Source organism: Chenopodium album, chromosome 7, assembly GCF_948465745.1.
Source record: "Chenopodium album chromosome 7, dcCheAlbu1.1, whole genome shotgun sequence".
Taxonomy (NCBI): Eukaryota; Viridiplantae; Streptophyta; class Magnoliopsida; order Caryophyllales; family Amaranthaceae; genus Chenopodium; species Chenopodium album.
Genome location: NC_137840.1, coordinates 72,928,815 through 72,947,591, shown reverse-complemented (window position 1 = coordinate 72,947,591; position 18,777 = coordinate 72,928,815). Strand labels below are relative to the sequence as shown.

At 35.4% G+C, this 18,777-nt stretch overlaps 1 protein-coding gene across 3 annotated transcripts; it reads left to right on the top strand.

Annotated features, from left to right (window-relative positions):
* Positions 1–540: 540 nt before the first annotated feature.
* On the top strand, positions 541–13,283 carry LOC145639482 (uncharacterized). Of its 3 annotated transcripts, none has more exons than XM_081690733.1 (18): positions 541–1,468; positions 2,864–3,403; positions 3,720–5,735; positions 5,814–5,930; positions 6,079–6,261; positions 6,360–6,422; positions 8,149–8,220; positions 8,306–8,566; positions 9,000–9,119; positions 9,365–9,424; positions 10,308–10,348; positions 10,471–10,548; positions 10,665–10,749; positions 11,243–11,406; positions 11,510–11,633; positions 12,005–12,096; positions 12,393–12,530; positions 12,630–13,283. In XM_081690733.1, the coding sequence occupies exons 1-14, from the start codon at positions 611–613 to the stop codon at positions 11,366–11,368; spliced, it is 4,620 nt and encodes a 1,539-aa protein (XP_081546859.1). In that variant the 5' UTR covers positions 541–610; the 3' UTR covers positions 11,369–11,406; positions 11,510–11,633; positions 12,005–12,096; positions 12,393–12,530; positions 12,630–13,283. The 3 variants fall into 3 exon arrangements, with proteins under 3 accessions (XP_081546859.1, XP_081546860.1, XP_081546861.1); XM_081690735.1 differs by having other exon boundaries at positions 1,348–1,468; positions 2,857–3,403; XM_081690734.1 differs by lacking the exon at positions 12,005–12,096.
* The last annotated feature ends 5,494 nt before the right edge of the window (positions 13,284–18,777 follow it).

The window sequence follows — 18,777 nt, the reverse complement described above, 5'->3', positions numbered from 1 at the left end:
AATTAAATATTTGATAATTAATAATTTCTTTGAAACATAAATTATTAGTGTTTAATAATTAGTATTTAAAGTATTAGTAATTTATACTCCGTAGTACATTATTATTGATAATTATAAATTTATAACTAATACAATTATTATTAATTAATAACCAATAATTAATTAATTTAAATTATAATTAGTTATAAAAAATTATTATCTATAATCAATAATTTAGTTAGTGTAGTTTAACAACAGCTAGCACCCAATAAGCCAATTTACCAAACCCTACAACTTTAGTCAAACAGTCAATTCAAAGCCAATCTAAACAGCCAGTTAAATTAGCCAACTAAAACAGCCGACAATCAACAACCAATGACCAACAGTCAATTGCCAAACAACGCCTAAATACATGAACAAGTTTAAAAAGTTAGACATGCCAAAATAAGTACTTGTAGTTGTAAAACTTGTAATCCGTGCCATAAACCAAAGAAATGAATGAATTACGAGTAGTTAAATAAATTAATTAAATAAACAAAATAAAACAACGCTCCATACATTTCGGCGATCAAAAACAACAGTCTTCTCCTTTCTCTCTCCTCCTACCTGTGTTAGCTGGTGTTACAGTTCAATGGAGATATCACACAATCAACGCTCATCTCCGCCGTCTAAACCACCCGCATCAATGGATTCCAAGCAAATCATCGACATCTTACCTTCTTACATCTCTCTCTACAAAAACCCGACCCTAAACCCAAACCCGAACCCAGATAAATCCGCCATTTTGAAATGGTTTTCTTCTCTCTCTCCTCCCCAAAGACTGGCCCACCTCACCATTGTCGACCCCACTTTCACTCAGCTTCTCCTTCGCATGCGTTCCCACCTCTTTCTCTCTTCTCACGTCACCTTCTTCCTCCTCCCTGACCTTCCTTCAGAGGATTCTCTACCCACCATTTGTACTCGCCGATCTCGTGGGTTACTCGCTCGAGTTGCTGATTCCAATGAGTCGAGTCGTTTGCTTCGATCGTCGATTCTTCTCTTTTCCTCTTCTGAGTGTTCTGGGGTTTCTTCGGGTGCTCAAACCCTTGATACGGTGACGTTTCGTGAGGGGTTTCTTGAGGATTTTGATCAGTTTGTTCGGGTTATGGACCGGGTTTCGGACTCGGGTTTTTTAAATGGGTCGAATTCGGACTGGGTTGAGTTGGGGAATGAGTGGCCTGAGTTGGGGTGGTTGAAGGGTAAAGGCTATTATAGTCTGGAGGCGTTTGTGGCGAATCGGGTTGAGGTGGCGTTGAGGTTGGCGTGGGTGAATGGTAATGGTGGGAAGAAGAGAGGGGTGAAGTTGAAAGAGAAGGCTAACAGTGCTGTTGGATTGGGGGTAAATGCGTATTGGAGGAAGAAAGGGTGTATTGATTGGTGGGAGAAGTTGGATGATGGGATGAAAAGGAAGGTGTTTCGGATGGTTTTGGGGAAGACCGCGAAATCTATGGTATGTCCTCCAATTTATAAGTTTTTTGATACAGTCATTTAACTTAATTTACTCCCTTTGATTCAAATTATAAGAATTGGTTTGAATATGTTTGAATTGCATTGGTTTGTGGAGTGGCATTCTATGTTAGTATTTGAATTGTGGAATGACCTATATTGTTATTTCAATTTGTTACTGTATTATAAGAAAAACAATAATGTTGCATTGATATGGTTGAATGACTTGTATGAAGGGATCTAAATCAATTGGCTAAAAACACTTGCATTTTGGATTTGAGGAAGCAAGGTTAATATTCATGGTATTTGTTGGAAAGAGTCGAGTGCATTGTAGTGTTAAACGAAGTACTAGATGGAAATGATTTGAAACTATGTTGGAATCAAGTAGCTTTAGGTTGTATGACTGTAGATGTTTGGAGAGTCAAGAAACCCAAATGCTGAATGCTGGGGAACTCTTCTTTTCTTGCATAGCTCAAAAAAGAGTATGTTTGCCCTTCTTTTACAAGCGTATGAAAATATGAAATAGGTCAACCATTGTCCATTCCTTCATTCTAAAGTATTCAACATATTCAGCCAAATTAAATATTAGGGTCCAAAACCCCAATGTTAACCTACATGTTTTGTGTTTTGGTAATGTATTTGTGACTCTCTTTGTCACTCAGAGAAGATTTTTGTTAGGATAAGTGAGAACTGAGAAGTATGCCCCCTTTTTTTATTTTTTTATATTTATTTATTAACTTTGACTTGCTTTATAGACATTTCACGATTAATTTTTCTAAAGGATTTGAAAGATGCTGTTGTTAGAAGGATATAGTGCTCTCTTGAAGAAACAATCTAATTTTTCTCAGAAGAGTTAGTTTATCTTCTTTTTCATTCTCCCGGTCCTAGTTTTTTTTCTCCTTTTTAGACGCAGATGACGCAGCTGATGCAATGTTACAAATCTATATGTGGGTTGCAAGGTATGACTGACTAATTGAGGCTATCTGGAGAATGCTTACCTCCTGGAGCATGGAGGTGGTTTTTAGAACATAGGCATTGACAATGGAAGTCTATGCAAACTCACTTATTTGTAAAACTACTTGCCTGGTTCTCTAATTTTTATGTTACAAATACCTTGATGGTCCAATATTAAAGAAAGAAGCTTCTATCCCAATTTCCAAGATACCATAGCCATGCTTTACTAAAAAAAGCTTGGCAAGTCTGGAGGTTAAGTGACGATGACTTTTTCTGCTATACGGCTTTCTTTTGAGCTTATGGTTGGGAAGGACTCAAGCTTTTCTTGTAAAGTATATAGGTACTTGGTATAGGGGATTTTTTGTATGAAAAATATGAAGTTGCTGCCTTGGACTTTGGCCATTGCTGAACTATAGTCTGACTTCTGACTACTCTAAGTTTTCAGACGGGTGAAATCTTAAAAGGCGCTGATGGGAGCATGGAGGACGAATTGTGGAATTTCGGTTTAGCGGAGGAGCAATCTGTGAGATACAGAGATCAGAATGCACCCACTACAGAGCATTTACAAAGACGAGCAGAATTAGGCTTGACATCTGATCTAGTTTCACCTTCTTCCAGGCCACCTACCACATTAAGGCATGTCGTGAATCGGTTGTTTGTGCTTCAGGTTATAATTGAAATGGCACTAACTTGCCCTCATGATAACTTTAATAAGGAGAAGATCTTTTTCAGCTCTTTGGATTCTGTAAATATGATTGCAGATGGTATATTGAGGAAATTGAGAGGATTACTTATGGCTGTTTCACTTGATTACATTAAATTTGAACTAATGGATGAGGAGAACCATAATATAGTGGCAAATAAATCAAAGGAGAAGCAGGGTGGAACTCAACGTAAGAAGAAGGGAAAGAATCGTAATTCCAAAAAGATAAATCCAGCTATAAGGAATTGCAATAATGACTTTGTACTTGACAAGACTCTTGAGGTATTTCTCTCTCCTTCTTTTGCTTTTGTTGCGGATCAGTTTTATAATAGAGAAAAAATGATTTTGTTACTTATGAATTCAGATATTTCTAGGCAATGAATCTAGTTTTGGGCATGCTTGCATCAACCTGTTGAGCAACGTGGGGGGTGGGGAATCTTAAGGGAGTTAGTGGATGTATAATGCCCTCTCTTTGGGGAAAAAAATAATGTTAGGTTGCACAGTGTAGTATTTGTTTTGGTCGACTGCCTTCTTGAAAATTGAATTCTTTTTTTTTTTAATTAATCTTTTTAGACTACTGAAACACTGACATAAACAGGTAAAGGACCAGACGTCGGCTCCTGAGAGGTCACAAACTTCTTCTGCAAAGAAGGGAAAACAAAATAAAAAGAAGTTGCGTGGGAAGCCGGATTCTGCAAGTAAAGTCCACAACACTTCAGCTGAAACACAGACTGCTTTCTCTTCCTGTACCACCACACAATGTGAGAAAGAACATATCTCTATGGATCACGCTGCTGGTGTGAAAAAGTTGTCAAATGAAGCTTCTATTAGTTGTCTGAATGGTCAGCAGAATTTAGCTCCTTGCTACGGTAAGGCTGGATGTACTGAGGTCAATCTGTGTAGCTCTGAACGAGGTGATATAACATCTTCTGTGGAAGACCAACATCGTCCCAGGATTAACTGTCATTTGCTTTCGAATAAGCTGAAGAATGCTGTAGTTCCCAACATGGAAACTGATAATCATTTAGCGGAATCTGATGTGAGTCCTGTTGAACTGACGACAGAATTTAAAAGTGTTTATGAAGCTAATTCTGACGGAGACCCTGTTATAGTGGCTGCAACAGTGTATGAGAATAGTCAAATTGCTCAAAAAGATGACGATGGTCATGAGGATCATGCTTTCTGCCGCACAAATGCCACGTCATCGTGTGGAAAAATCGTAGATGATAAAAGTAAAACAAACCTGATCTGTGAACAAGATAACCAGAGTTGGTATAATGGTGAAGCTGTAATTCCTGCATATTATCCCTCATATGAATGGCCTACTGTGGCCCCTAATCGTTTGGCTGGCTTCAATTCACAGCATCTTCCACCTGCTACAGACCGATTGCATTTGGAAGTTGGTCACAACTGGCAAAATCATTTTCAACATTCTTTCATACAACAGATGCATCAAACAAGTTCTAATATTGGAGGACAGATGGGTAGGATTATGCCACAACCATTACCAGCTAGTTTGGATTGGTCCCCTGTTGTACAGACTTGTAATTATGATTCTCCATTTATTTCAAGGCGCCAAGCTGGAAAACAACAAAGCTTTGCTGCCCAAAGTCCTTATAAAGGCGCTTTAAGTAGTGAAGAAGAAAGAAAATACTTTGCAGACTACTTTGACTTCTCTGAACCACCAAGCGCACAAGAGTTAGCTGATGAATATGATAGCCATTGGGTATCAGAAGAAGAATATGAAGTCCATGCTGTCTCTGGCAAGGACTACAATCAATTCTTTGGTGGCGGCGTCATGTATTGGAATCCTTCTGATTATCGGGGAGCTAGTTTCTCTCGCCCTCCTTCTCTTAGTTCTGATGACAGTTCATGGGCTTGGCGCGAAGCTGACATGAATAGGACTGTTGATGACATGGTTGCATTTTCATCATCTTATAGTACAAATGGACTAAATTCCCCATCTGCTGCTCCTTTTTGTTCTCCTTTCGAGTCTTTGCCTCCAGGGCATCAACCAATTGGTTATGTTAGGTCCGGGAATGAAGGAAAAATGGTTCATAGCTCCTCAACAATGACAGACTTGGAGTTGGAAGATAAACTTCCAGGATCTTTGGCCAGTATATCCGGTGATTGTGATGCCAAATCTGGAGATTCGCTTCCTTACCCAATACTCCGGCCTATTATAATTCCAAGTATATCAAGGGAAAGATCAAGATCCGAGTTCAAGTGTAATCGTGAATTAAGAAGTCCTCGCGTTCCTCCAAACAGGTGTGAACATCCTAGAATTAAACGCCCACCTTCACCTGTAGTGCTTTGTGTTCCACGTGCTCCCCGTCCTCCTCCACCTTCTCCTGTAGGAGACTCCAGAAAACATAGAGGCTTTCCAATTGTTAGGTCTGGTAGCTCCAGCCCAAGACACCTGGGTGTAAGAGGATGGTTTCATGATGGGACTAATGTTGAAGAAGCTTGTTTACGTGTTGATGGTGCGGAAGTAATGTGGCCATCTTGGAAAAATAAGAACTTTGCTGCTCGGAAAATGGTTCAGCCTTTGCCTGGAGCAATACTGCAAGATCGCTTAATTGCAATCTCCCAGTTAACTCATGATCAGGAACATGTATGTGAGTCCTCTTTGTTGTTTCTTTTACTTTATTGCTCACAATAAATCTGAGCTTGTCACCTTACTTAACTGCAGCCAGATGTTGCTCTTCCTCTGCAACCACCTGAGTTGGTAAATTGCTCAAAACGGAAGGCATCTCTCCCGTTAATGCACAATCTTCTTCATGAAGAAATTGACTACTTTTGTAAGCAGGTAGTTGCTTGAAATCTTGTTATTTTTTTTAGTTTGGATGCAGCTTGTGTGCGTTTCTTTGAACATTGTAGTGCTTCCCAAGTCTACATTCTCTTCCCTACAGCAATGCTGCATATAAATGTTTTCCCCCCCTATTGTAATGATCAAGGTTGCTGCCGGGAATTTAATTAGGAGACCTTATGTTAATTGGGCGGTGAAGCGGGTGACACGTTCGCTCCAAGTTCTCTGGCCTCGTTCCAGGACCAATATATTTGGTTCCAATGCCACCGGCTTGTCCCTTCCGACAAGTGATGTGGATCTTGTGGTTTGTCTTCCTCCAGTGAGAAACTTGGTGAGTATTCTTTGTTCTTTTTTAATTTGTACTTTCTTGTTTGAAGTTTGTGCTCTTTTCTGTGTTTTGGCATAACATGTACATTGATGCATTTCCAGGAGCCTATTAAGGAAGCTGGAATCTTAGAAGGTCGTAATAGCATAAAGGAAACATGTCTACAAGTAAGTTTAAGATAGAGTTGTTAATTAGGTGTTACTGCCATTGATGTTATGACTCTGTTCTTCTTTTGCTACACTGGTCATTGCTCAAAGTTTTGGTGTACTTGGGTTCGTGGTAGAGATGTAATGAGCAAGCAGCACTAAGTCCTTGATTGATTATTTTTCTAAACCATATGTCTGTCCACTGCAGTGTCTGATCTTCTTGCTTTTTCCAAGTGTTTTGTTATATCTTGCTCCATATTGCTTGCAGATGAAAAAAATTGAGAATAATTGCTTCACCAAATTTATTTAATTTTAAACTACTCATTTAGCTTACTTCACCAAAAGATTTCCCTATTACAATCGGATTGCATCAAGGGTCTGCATTAAGCCCTTTTCTTTTTGCAACGGTTCTAGACGAATTAACTAGACCAATTCAAGATGAGGTTCCATGGTGTATGCTGTTCGCAGATGATATCGTTTTGGTGGATGAGACTAAGGATGGGGTTAATGTCAAGTTGGAGCAATGGAGGCAAAGGTTGGAATCTAGAGGGTTTAAGCTAAGTCGGAGTAAGACTGAATATTTGGTATGTCGTTTTGGCACTCAGAGGGGGACAAGCAATGAAGTGGTGAGTTTGGATGGAAAGGATTTGACCATGAGTGAATGTTTTAAGTACCTAGGGTCGATCATCCAGAAGAATGGTGACATTGATCAAGACGTGACCCACAGGATTAAGTCAGGGTGGCTTAAATGGAGAGCGGCCACGGGAGTGCTATGCGACCGCAGCATTCCCTTAAAGTTGAAGGGAAAATTCTACAGGACTGCCATAAGACCAGTGTTGCTCTATGGTACAGAATGTTGGGCTTCTAAGAAAGAGCATATTAAAAAGATGGAGGTTACGGAAATGCGCATGTTAAGGTGGATGTGTGGAAACACTTTAAGAGATAGAATCAGAAATGAGGTTATTCGCAAGAAAGTAGGTGTGGCGGGCATTGTAGATAAATTAAGGGAAAATCGTCTGCGTTGGTTTGGACATGTAAGACGGAGACCCGAGGGTGCACCGGTGCGAAGAGTGGAAGAGTGGGACCATGGAGGGATTAAACGAGGAAGAGGGAGACCAAAGATGACTTGGTTGGAAGGAGTGAGGAAGGATATGAAGTGCATGGATTTACGTGAGGATGAAGTTTTGGATCGTAAGGGATGGAGGAGAAAGATATATGTTGATGACTACACGGAATAATCAAATTTGGTTCATGTTAGCCGACCCCACTTTTGGGATTAAGGCTTTGATTGATTGATTGATTGATTTAGCTTACTTCTGTAAGTTGGTACCTCCTTTCATTACTCTATGCTGCTTGTTGCTCCAGTATTGTAGTTAAATAGTTGATTCTTACTTCCTGGACATCATTTATTGGATGCGTATGCCAAAATTTATGTTTATGTTAAGTTTAATGTAGTGGGCATTGAGTTAATTGATAGATGAAATACTTTGCTGCTGCTGTTGGCTTCCATAGAGTATTTTTCACTTTTTAGATAAGTGGCATTTTACCTTCAAATGAGATTCATCTATGAGTTAAGCTGCTCTCAAAGTCTAGTTATGCTCATTGATTTTCATCTGCCTGATTTTCTTCTTGATTCTTGACTTTTGTCTACCTATCATTACTCTTTTGTCTGCTTAATTTTCAAGTGGTTGATTAATTGTGGACCTTTTAGAAAGCTATTTTTAATTTGACATGATGAATCTTCCAGCATGCTGCTCGATACCTGGGAAATCAGGAATGGGTAAAAGCTGATTCTTTGAAGACTGTGGAGAATACAGCGGTAACAACTCTTTTTTTTATTATATCTCTACCAAATGAGGTTGCTCTTTCGGATTTTGATGATCAATCTTTTCCCTTTGTTGTAGATCCCCATTATCATGCTAGTAGTGGATGTTCCACATGATTTTGTGACTACAACTGCTGCGCCTACTGTGCACATTTCTTTAAGGGGACAAAATAAGCTGAATGATGGACGATCTGTTGGTAAAATTGATACTATTGGTTCAGACAGTGCTCTTCAATCGACTCACTCAAAAGTTATCAACTGTGACAAAGATTGTATATCAGTTCGTCTAGACATTAGTTTTAAGTCACCCTCACATACAGGACTGCAAACAACTGAATTGGTATGCATTCTACTTCGGTTTTCAGTTGTTTCTTATTATATCATCATTTTAAACCTATTGGTTCCCAGTTAAAATCTTGCAAACTGTAAGTGTATTGTTAAAATAGTTAGGTTGTGTTTGTAGTCATTTATTTGGCCATAATGATGCTAAATTCAGGACAATAATTGCTAATTCTCTGCTGGACATATATAATGGTTAATCTGGTGCTGAAAGTAATTGCTTCAACTATTTACTTATTTGTTACTGCTAATTTCTTATAATCTTATGTTGGAAAACTAATGAAAATCCTGATAAAATATAAACCAATCTTGGGACATCAGTTTAAGCTTTTGGTTAGTTGGTCCCTTGACAAATCCCTTTTGTTTAGTTTGTGATGAAGCTATTAATGGGTTCCTGTATGAGTATTGTTTTCATTCCAAGATGTGCTATGCAGGTTAAACAGCTTACCGACCAGTTTCCTGCTGCCATTCCCCTAGCTTTGGTACTGAAGCAATTTTTAGCAGACCGTAGCCTTGATCAATCGTACTCGGGAGGCTTGAGTTCATACTGTTTGGTAAATATTTTACCTGATTTTCTATTATGCTACATTGTTACTTGTACATAATTGCTTGCCAAGTTTTGTTGTTCTTAGTTTTGTTACCCTCTTCCTTGTGCGTTTCCTGATTTCAATCATAATTGAAATATGGTGATTTGTTTTGGTTTATTTTTCTACCAAATTCCTGTAGCACTTACATTTGTTGGTAAGTGTTTTGTAATTATGTGCAGTGCTTAGCTTAGCTATTTTGCAATCTTTTGCAGGTTTTGCTGATAACACGTTTTCTTCAGCATGAGCATCATCATGGGCGGCCTATTAACCAAGTATGAATCTTAGTGAAATTACTGGTTGTCGATAAAGTTTGGAGACTTTATTTTTCCCTGATTAGATTTGCTTTACGATTTATAATATATTTAATTAAAATGATAGACTTTGAGGGAGATTTTTTCTATTTGATAATAAAAGCAGGCAGGTGCTGCATTTTGTGTTAAAGGAGCATCTGTTAGATATGCATAGCCATCTATCACTTGCCTGGCATGTTAGATCTTTCATGCTATCTGTGTGAATGGGCCATATTGATATTATAATTGTTGGAATCAATTAATATATCCTCAATTGTCTGCAAAATTTTTGCTCACAAGTATAAAAAAATCTCCTAAAATAAACTTTGCTTACGAAGCATGACAATAAATGATTTATGTTGGTCAATGTTAGAGGGCTTGGTTGTCCAGGTTAAATATCTAAGCTTAAATTGGTTGCTGTAGTAAGATATTACTTTGGTAGAAGGAAAAAAAATAAAGTTATCATGTATATTTACACTCTTTAATTCCATGTTTGTTGAAATAGTCAAGGGAAATTAGTATCTTTGACTAGTTGACTGAGATCAGTTCTAGCGGTAGGGATGGCTATAACCAAGTTATATTCCTCAGTGCTAAACTGAAGTATAATTTGGTAAAATCATCCTAAAAAAAAGGGCTAACAGGGAGAAAAAAGAGAGGGTAATTTTAGATGGGTTTTTGGATTTATGACATTTGCATGTGACCGAATAACTTATTCAGTTTTCTTTGGGTGCATCTTTTGTGAGTAATATAGGCTGTCAAATAATTATCACAAAACCTGGTATTTGGAATATGTTGTGTTCCCAAATATTTGTTGAACTTGGGTTATATCTTTGATTTATTAACAATAGAGTAAAATATTTTGCAGAACCTTGGGAGTCTTTTCATGGATTTTCTTTACTTCTTTGGGTGAGTTGAAGGATGATTAGTCATATTATGTGTAAATCTTTGTTTCTGCTGAATTCAATGACTAAACATTAAATCTTGATGGTATCTAGGATTGTTCATTCTAACTCCTTGACTGGATGCAGGAATGTGTTTGATCCTCGACAAATGCGTGTCTCAATACAAGGGAGTGGGTTATATATAAACAGAGAAAGAGGATGCAGGTAACTGAGTGACTATTGTGGCATCAGCATACATTCTTGTTTGATTTGCTATCTTGATTTTATGATTGCATGATTGCTGTCTAATCTTGATATATATTGCCTGCATGCTACCGTAGCATTGATCCAATCTACATCGATGATCCTTTGTTTCCAACAAATAATGTGGGGAAAAATTGCTTCCGGATTCATCAGTGTATCAAGGTTTGTTTGACATAGATTTATTTATACATACTTGCATCTATTTGTTGGTCCATTTATATATTTTTAAATTATTTTTTTCCTTTCTGAAATGTGACTTGCTGAGCTGCATACCGTAACTTTGTGGCTGGCTTTATTTTGAATATATTGATCTGACCAAATCTTCAATTTAATATATACAATTATCATGATCAAGCTTCAATTTATATAAGGGCTGAAGCCAGGTGATTAATAAAAGGTTAAAACTATCATCAAGCTCTATAATGCGACGTTCTAAATGATGATGACATTTAGAATTTGTGTTTCAGCAGAGAACTATTAGTATCTTTTTTACAATAAGTAGTTTTTTAACATTAACTATTGCCATTTTGGTTTCAGACAAAATGTTTGCTTTTTTTTTTTGTTAACCTGGACTTTTGTCAACTGGATTTAGTGGCACATATCTCTGAATAGAAATCTATATGCAATCTGTCTTGACAATTTTGGTATTGCTCAGGCATTTGCAGATGCTTACGCTACTTTGGAAAATGAGCTAACCTGCCGTTTAGCTGAGGGTGATGCAAACACAACACAGCAGTACCGATTGCTTCCAAAGGTCATCCCAAGTATAGGTCTTCCATAAGGGTCCATCTCATGAGTTGTGATGGGCTGATGACTCTGGTAAGTTCTTTTTAGAATTATTCTTATTTCATGATATTTTTTTCCTTAATTTTTTTTCATGAATAAAAGAGTGACAAACTGACAATCCCTACTTCTCCACCAGGCACACACTTCTACTTCAATTCTTGTTTTCCTCCAGTGCCTGGTTGAGGTGTTTTGCTTTGATAACTGGAAAGACTGATTATTGGAGTTGGCTGAACCAGTGACCCAAGATGTCTCATGGCAAGGTAAGCTCACTCTCAACCAAATCAATATTGACCAAAACAAACAAGAGTAGCAAAACTAATTAGACTATATTGGCAGCTCGTTGACGCTGAAGCCAATATGACCTGAACTGGTTAATTAAATTGCCCGAACCAAACTAGAACATGCTAATCCAAATGCCTGTGGGTTTATTCTATGCTTTTAGTCTCAAATATGGTTTTATACTTGATGGACACATTTAAGTGCTTGTAGATGCTTGGTCATTCATTACACTTGAATGGTACTGCAAAACATGGACACATCGTCTTTTATATCTGCCTCTGGTATGGGCCCAAATAACTCGCTTGTAAAAGTTGAATGGTTGTTGATGACTATTTTTTTACGTATTTGGTAGATTTCAATGGTTTGAGGCATGTTCCTTATTAAAGTTGGAGCTTGTCAAGTATCTGCGATGTTGAAGGTGAAGATGCTTGTAGAGTTATATGGGTATGAGTAAAACATCAAAAACTATCTATAAGTTCTGGTGACTGCTTCGGATAATTTGTGTCATTCTTCTGGATATATATAGAATGTATGCTTGTTGAGTGGCTCTTGATTCGAGCCTTGGCAATCTGCATATTCAACCCTAATTATCGTTTATCTTTTGCCAGCAAGTCATCTGTTTTTTTTTTTTTTTTATAATAATTTTTTTATAATTTTTTTTTTCCAGTCGGATTCTTTGTAAAACTTGACAATTTCTGTTCTAGGATTACTGACTGGTGTTTCATTGTGCGAAATTACAGGTGAATATGCTGTAAGCTGATGGATGCTTCACCTGCTTGGATACATCCTTTGACCTTGTATTGTGCATGCTCCTCCTTTTGTCGTCGAGCTTGCAGAGCTCACCTCTGAATACAGAAAACTTAAGTTGACGAAAAGAGGTAAATCCTTTAGAAATAAGAATATATTTTTTCTTGCTGGGAACTTTTTATTAATTGCATTGATGGCTTTTAATTATTTTACTGGTGCACATATTTCAGACTGCTTTACTGTAACCGCTTCGATCTGGTCGAAGTTAACTTGAGATAGATATCTGATGACTTTATCTGAGAGGCGGGATACTTTCTTGGCTATTTAAAAATAGATTTGGGTAAGTGATCAAGATCTATTGATCAAATTTCCGAACTACCTGGCTTCATTCTTCACCAAATATTGTCATTTCCATAAAAAAAAGAGGCCATTGAGCCTGTCAAACTGATTTTTTAACCTAGAGGTGGCAATATGTTTGGGAGACCCCTCATTATAGATTGCAATGAGTGGTTTTTGGAAGAGAATTGGATATACTTAAACCAATCAGAGAGTGAAGTCATGAGTTATGCTGATGAGAAACTACATCGATTTCATGGTGGGCATCCATGTGAAAAAGTTTGGTACTTATGTAACCCTTGCGGATAATGATTCGGCCCCTCGGTTAGGCGCTGGTCATCAAGTGTTTGGTATGTTTTGGATCAGCCTATGTAACCCTTGTTTGTAATGATTCGGCCCTTCGATTTATGTAACCCTTGTGGGTAATGATCTACCGATGAAGCTACTTCCAATGTCATCTTTTCACTAGTGGCTATCTTGACAGGAATGCTGCTAAGTTCTGCTTTCTTATCAAAGGATACAATTTCAAGTTCTGATCTCTTCTTTCATTTGATAAAAGTTCTCTTTGAGAACTGTTCTGTTCTTGAAATATGTGGTCATATTAAGTGAAGAAGACAGTGCAGTGTCCTCATAAAGGCGTCTAAGTCATAATTTTTTTAGTCATATTGATTAATTAATGAAGCCATTATTGTAAACCTTATTACTGCTCTTTTGTGTATTTTTACAGTTTTCGTACTGAAACTCAATAACATATATTATCAACAAGAGGCAGGTAATATAAAATATAAAAGTGACAGAAAAATATTTGGTGAAGAATGAAGCCAGGTAGTTCATGGCTATAAAATATAAAAGTGACAGAAAAATAACAAATTCAGCATGAACTCTATTTTGAATAATTCACATGTATAATTCTAAAAACATATATTAAATTAAAGGGACAGAAAAATAACAACAAAACCCTTGTTTAAAATCTCAACTAAAATTATGAAAAATACATGATTAAAGAAAATTAATATTGTGTAATCGTTTCATTGACACAAGAAAACCCTTGTTCATTGACTGTATTCTATTATTGTTGCAATTCCAATTGGTTTGCCCATACCGCTAGATTATTATCTCCTTGACAATACTTAGCTAATTCCGCTTCAATATCAAAATCTGAACCAAGCAAGTCTTGCATTGATATCATGTCATCACCAGAACCTGATTCGTCGTCTACGTGACCTTGAAGCATTTGATCACCCACGCATACAACTTCATTATCATCTTCTTCAACAAACTTAGCCAACTCCGCATCAAGATCAAAATCTGAACCAACCAACTCTTGTAATTCTTGATTTACGACGTGACCTTGTAGCATATGATCACCCACGCATACAACTTCATTATCATATTCTTCAGCAAACTTAGCCAACTCCGCTTCAAGATCAAAATCTGAACCAACCAACTCTTGCAATTCTTGATTATTATGTCCCTCACTGGACCACTCCGGTGCAAGATCAAAGTCTGAACCACCCGAATAATCTTGTATTGATGACATGTCATCACCACAACCTAATTGCTCATGATTTTCTTGTACATGATTTTGTTGTTGATGATGTTGTCCTAACACCACATTATTATTATCAACGGGAACCCCGACTTGTTGGTTAAAGATTCCGTCATAAGAAACTCCTTGTTCTTTCATCACAGCCGGTACCAAGCTTATGTGTTGCCTTTTGTTTTCTTGAACATCAACATTATTATCATTGTTAGTAGTAGTATTAGCAACACTAACACTATGTAGTCTTTTTTGTCTAATTGTGGAGGGTTTCTTGGTGATCCTACAAAGAACAAAGTTGTTGACATTATTAATCTTCTCCTCCAACAATTTACTGGTAAACTCATGCATACTCCATTCAACTCCGTTGCTCGTCGACTCCATGAACTTCAACAGCTTTCGAAACCCAATGACTTCCTCTTGGCCAGTACTAGTATTCTTGACAACAACAGGATCACTTCTTTGGAGTTTCCAAGTACCATGTTTACCAGCTGTTCGAATTCTATTCTTGACACAACTGTAATCTTTGTCACTAGACACGTTCTTGGGAATTGTAAACAAGTACCGAACTGTATCCTCTTCTTCACGGTCAGATTGTCCGAAAGAGTCGAAGACAGTAGACGGATGATCAGCATTTTCGCCGAAGATATTATCAACAAGAGGCATCCTCGGACAAGATGAAGAAACACCATATAATGCTCTTCTCCAAATATAATGGTTAATCAGCTCATCGTCCTTAGGGTTGAAACGATAACCGGGTGGTAGTTTAGACATGATTCACTAATCAATTTGAGAAGATGTAAAACAAACAGAAACAATAGGGATTGTAATAATTGCTATTATGAGTTTATGATGAGTTTATATAAATAGAGAGAGGAGGAGGTTATCTACGTGATCACTTGATCAATATTTGTAAGAAAAATTTCTAACAAAAAAATAAAAAATACCCAGTATGAGTTTAACTTATTTTTTTTTTTAATATGAGAAAATTGAATTATAATTTTATAATCATAAAACTTATCACTGTAATTCATATATATATATATATATATATATATATATATATATATATATATATATATATATATAAAAGTATTTGATATTTTTATATATATAAATTTATAATATTGTTGGGGTTTTGGGCATACTTTTGGGATATGATATTATATTTCATATATTTTATTACATACTGTACTGTGTAGATATATTTTAAGATAAACTTATTTTACTACTTCATATTTTATTTTAGGAAGTTAGTTAATATTTTGTTATTGCATTGTTATTGTTATTGCAACATTATCTAACACATATATAATTTTTCTATTCTAACAAAATAAAAAAATAAAAAAAAAATATCGAGTATGAGTTTAACTGTTGTTATCCCTAAAAAAAAAAAAAAAAAAAAATAAAAAAATAAAAAATAAAAAAAAAAAGTTTAACTGTTGTTTGCCAAAAACGTCCGAAGTATGATAATTTTTAAATTTTTATATATAAATTTGTTATATTATTGGAATTTTGGCATATTATATTATTTTCCATATATTTTATTACATATTGTGTGGATATAGTTTCGGGGAATTGGATATATTTAGCTTTGCTTGCACAATATAAGTTCCATTGTACCCTCATTTGATTAACCTAGCTATAATGTAAGTACCCCTTTAGTCTATGCAACTTTTTTTTTTTTTGTTTTTTTCCGAGTATCCTGGAAGAACTGCCACAAGCTATTTTAGATTGCAACTTTTATTTCTTAAGAGGTCCGAATAAAAGTTGACAATCATGCTATAGTTGACAATTATGGTAATTTATAGCTATAACTTAGTGTATATTGTGGCCGAAACCTCCAAAATTTCTAAAAAAACGTGGATATTAGCCTTTAATTTTGGATTTTTCTGACTTTTTTCCACCCGAAAATAAAAATTGCCGAAATGTTTACCATGGTCCTTAATATCCTTCGGGAGTCCAATCGGCTGAGAGGAACCATCAAATTTGCCTTTAAACGACCAATTTACCAGTTTACAACTTGCACCGATTTCATGAACTCAAGCCAACCACGAACATTTATGACCACATATAATGATCATATATGGTTCCAAACGGCATTATATGACCCCAAGATGTATCCCCGAAAAACTCAATCCTTTTCGACACCGTGCCCTGAAACCTCCAAAATTTCTCAAAAAGCGTGGATATAAGCCTTCAATTTTGGAATTTTTTTACTTTTTTTCGTCCGGAAAAAAAAATTGTCGAAATGTTTATCATGGTCCCTTGATAGGCGTGTCGCGTACCTAACAAAAATAAACCTAACTAGACCACTACTATGTAGACGGGCAAGCAAGGGTCGGATCCCAAGAGACTATGGTTCAACTAATTAAATAGACTCAAGTAAATACTAAGCAAGTAACCAAATCAAATAGTTGAGAATTAATAACTAAATATCAAGAGCGACGATTAAACTAAAGAAAATGATAATCAAATACTAAAAACATCCAAGATCAAGCATTACCACGAATACAATTAATGCAATAATATCGAGTATGAGTTTAACTGTTGTTTTCCCTAAAAAAAAAAAAGTTTAAATGTTGTTTGCCAAAAACGTTTGAAGTGTTATGAAATATTTGTGGATATCCATTATCCTCCTTTATATCATTCCGAAACAACCTAGATCTAGGGTTTATATTCTTATCCATTCAAACCCTAATATATTGTATTTATATATACCCCATTATATGGAATAGAAATACACTGATATATTCTCTATCAATCTCTCTTATATTTCTCTCTATTTTATAACACGTTATCAGCACCATACCTCTGATTTAAGCGAGTTTGAATAAACCTAGCCACAAAGGTACGCATATACTATTTTGAATCAATAATGTATAAACCTGTTTTATCAATTTGATTTAATATCATATTCATAGGGCAATAGATTTAACCATTCTTTATTTTAAGATTAATTTGATATCGGTTTCATTAATATGATGGTTTTATTACTCTCTTATTTTGATACTGTAATTCATCATTTAAATTTTTACATCATATAATTAAGTTGTAAGGGTGCCGGAATATGCAAACCTTTTGTTTGTTCTATTTAGTTCTATTACTTTGAGTTGTTTTACGTAAAATTAATCTTTGGTTTGTTTGAATTCACATTTATCTTAGAATTACAGGATACTTTAATTTAATATAATGGGTTTTATGGTAAATTATTATTGTGTTGCTTAAATTGTATTATTTGGTATGCATTTGCTTCTCGACGTCAATTCACATATATATGAAGTTTGTATTTGATTAACATGTTTAATTATTTAATCAACTCTAAAGATACGAAAAGATAGGCAGTAGAAGTTTTTTTTTTTTATTTTTTTATTATTATTTAATGTGCATAGCAATATTTATACAAGCTAACAGCAAAACAAGATCCCTAACCCTACGGCAAGTAGGATAGGAAATATGCCTATCTTAATATAGATATCATATATATCATAAAATCAAATATATACTCCCATAATTTATCCTAATATCAACTGTTTATTAGATATGAGGATGAGCATATACAAGGATTCTAGTAGGCGTAGCCGCGTAGCTATTGTGTTGTGTGACTTGTAGATTGTTGTAATTATCAATTGGTAATGAGTAGCTTGGAATTTTATAATAAAATAATATTGTCATTAGACATATGAATAATAATCCATGATTGGTTGTTTCAACAATTTATCTCTACTGTACTCTTAATAGCAATTACTTTATAATTGCATTACTCTTTGTGAACAAGGAATTGAGGTAATATATATTCGGTTACCTTATTATTGATTTTTTTTTTTTTATCACCGTTAGGCTTATACTTCGTATATATTAGATTATAAGCTATCAAGCCCCTTGATCTATTTTAGTGTTGAACATACATTAGTAGTACGTGACCTATGTGTTTAGCTTCTATATTATTTGGTTGATCGGAAAATTGATTCTGGCTATATTGGTTATTATTTTTCCTAATGTTTTGTGGCTGATTAAATGTAATTCGAGTGCAATGTTACATATTAAAGTTTATATCTGTATGATTGTTTTATAATATATAAATATATGGGGAAGTCGGATATTTATTGATGATTTCTATGGTATGTTTTACTGATTTAAATTTATAATATCACACATATTTTAGCTACATTATTTTGAGGAGTGTAGACATTAATTAATTATATCAAGTTATTATATCATATTAATCTTTTTGGTAGTATATACTAAAGAAATAAAAGGTATTATCAAATTATATCTTTATAAGAGTCATAATTACATATGACTTACACATATGGAGCTGTTTTTGAAGTGATCAATTTGCAAATTATATCTTCTGCACTAGTAAAGGTATGTCCAATATAATTACGGATTCAATAGTAATGCCAAATAATTATTTCCTATAATTTATAATAAATTTGAGTTTGATAAATGATAACATATATTGCTTTAAAGTGCTAAATGGTACGACTCTCAATTTATTG

Coding starts and splice junctions, on each gene's coding strand:
- LOC145639482 (XM_081690734.1), top strand. CDS start 611: ATGGAGATATCACACAATCAACGCTCATCTCCGCCGTCTAAACCACCC. Junction 6,262..6,359: donor TTCCTCCAGTGAGAAACTTG/GTGAGTATTCTT, acceptor ATGCATTTCCAG/GAGCCTATTAAGGAAGCTGG. Junction 9,425..10,307: donor ATGGGCGGCCTATTAACCAA/GTATGAATCTTA, acceptor AATATTTTGCAG/AACCTTGGGAGTCTTTTCAT.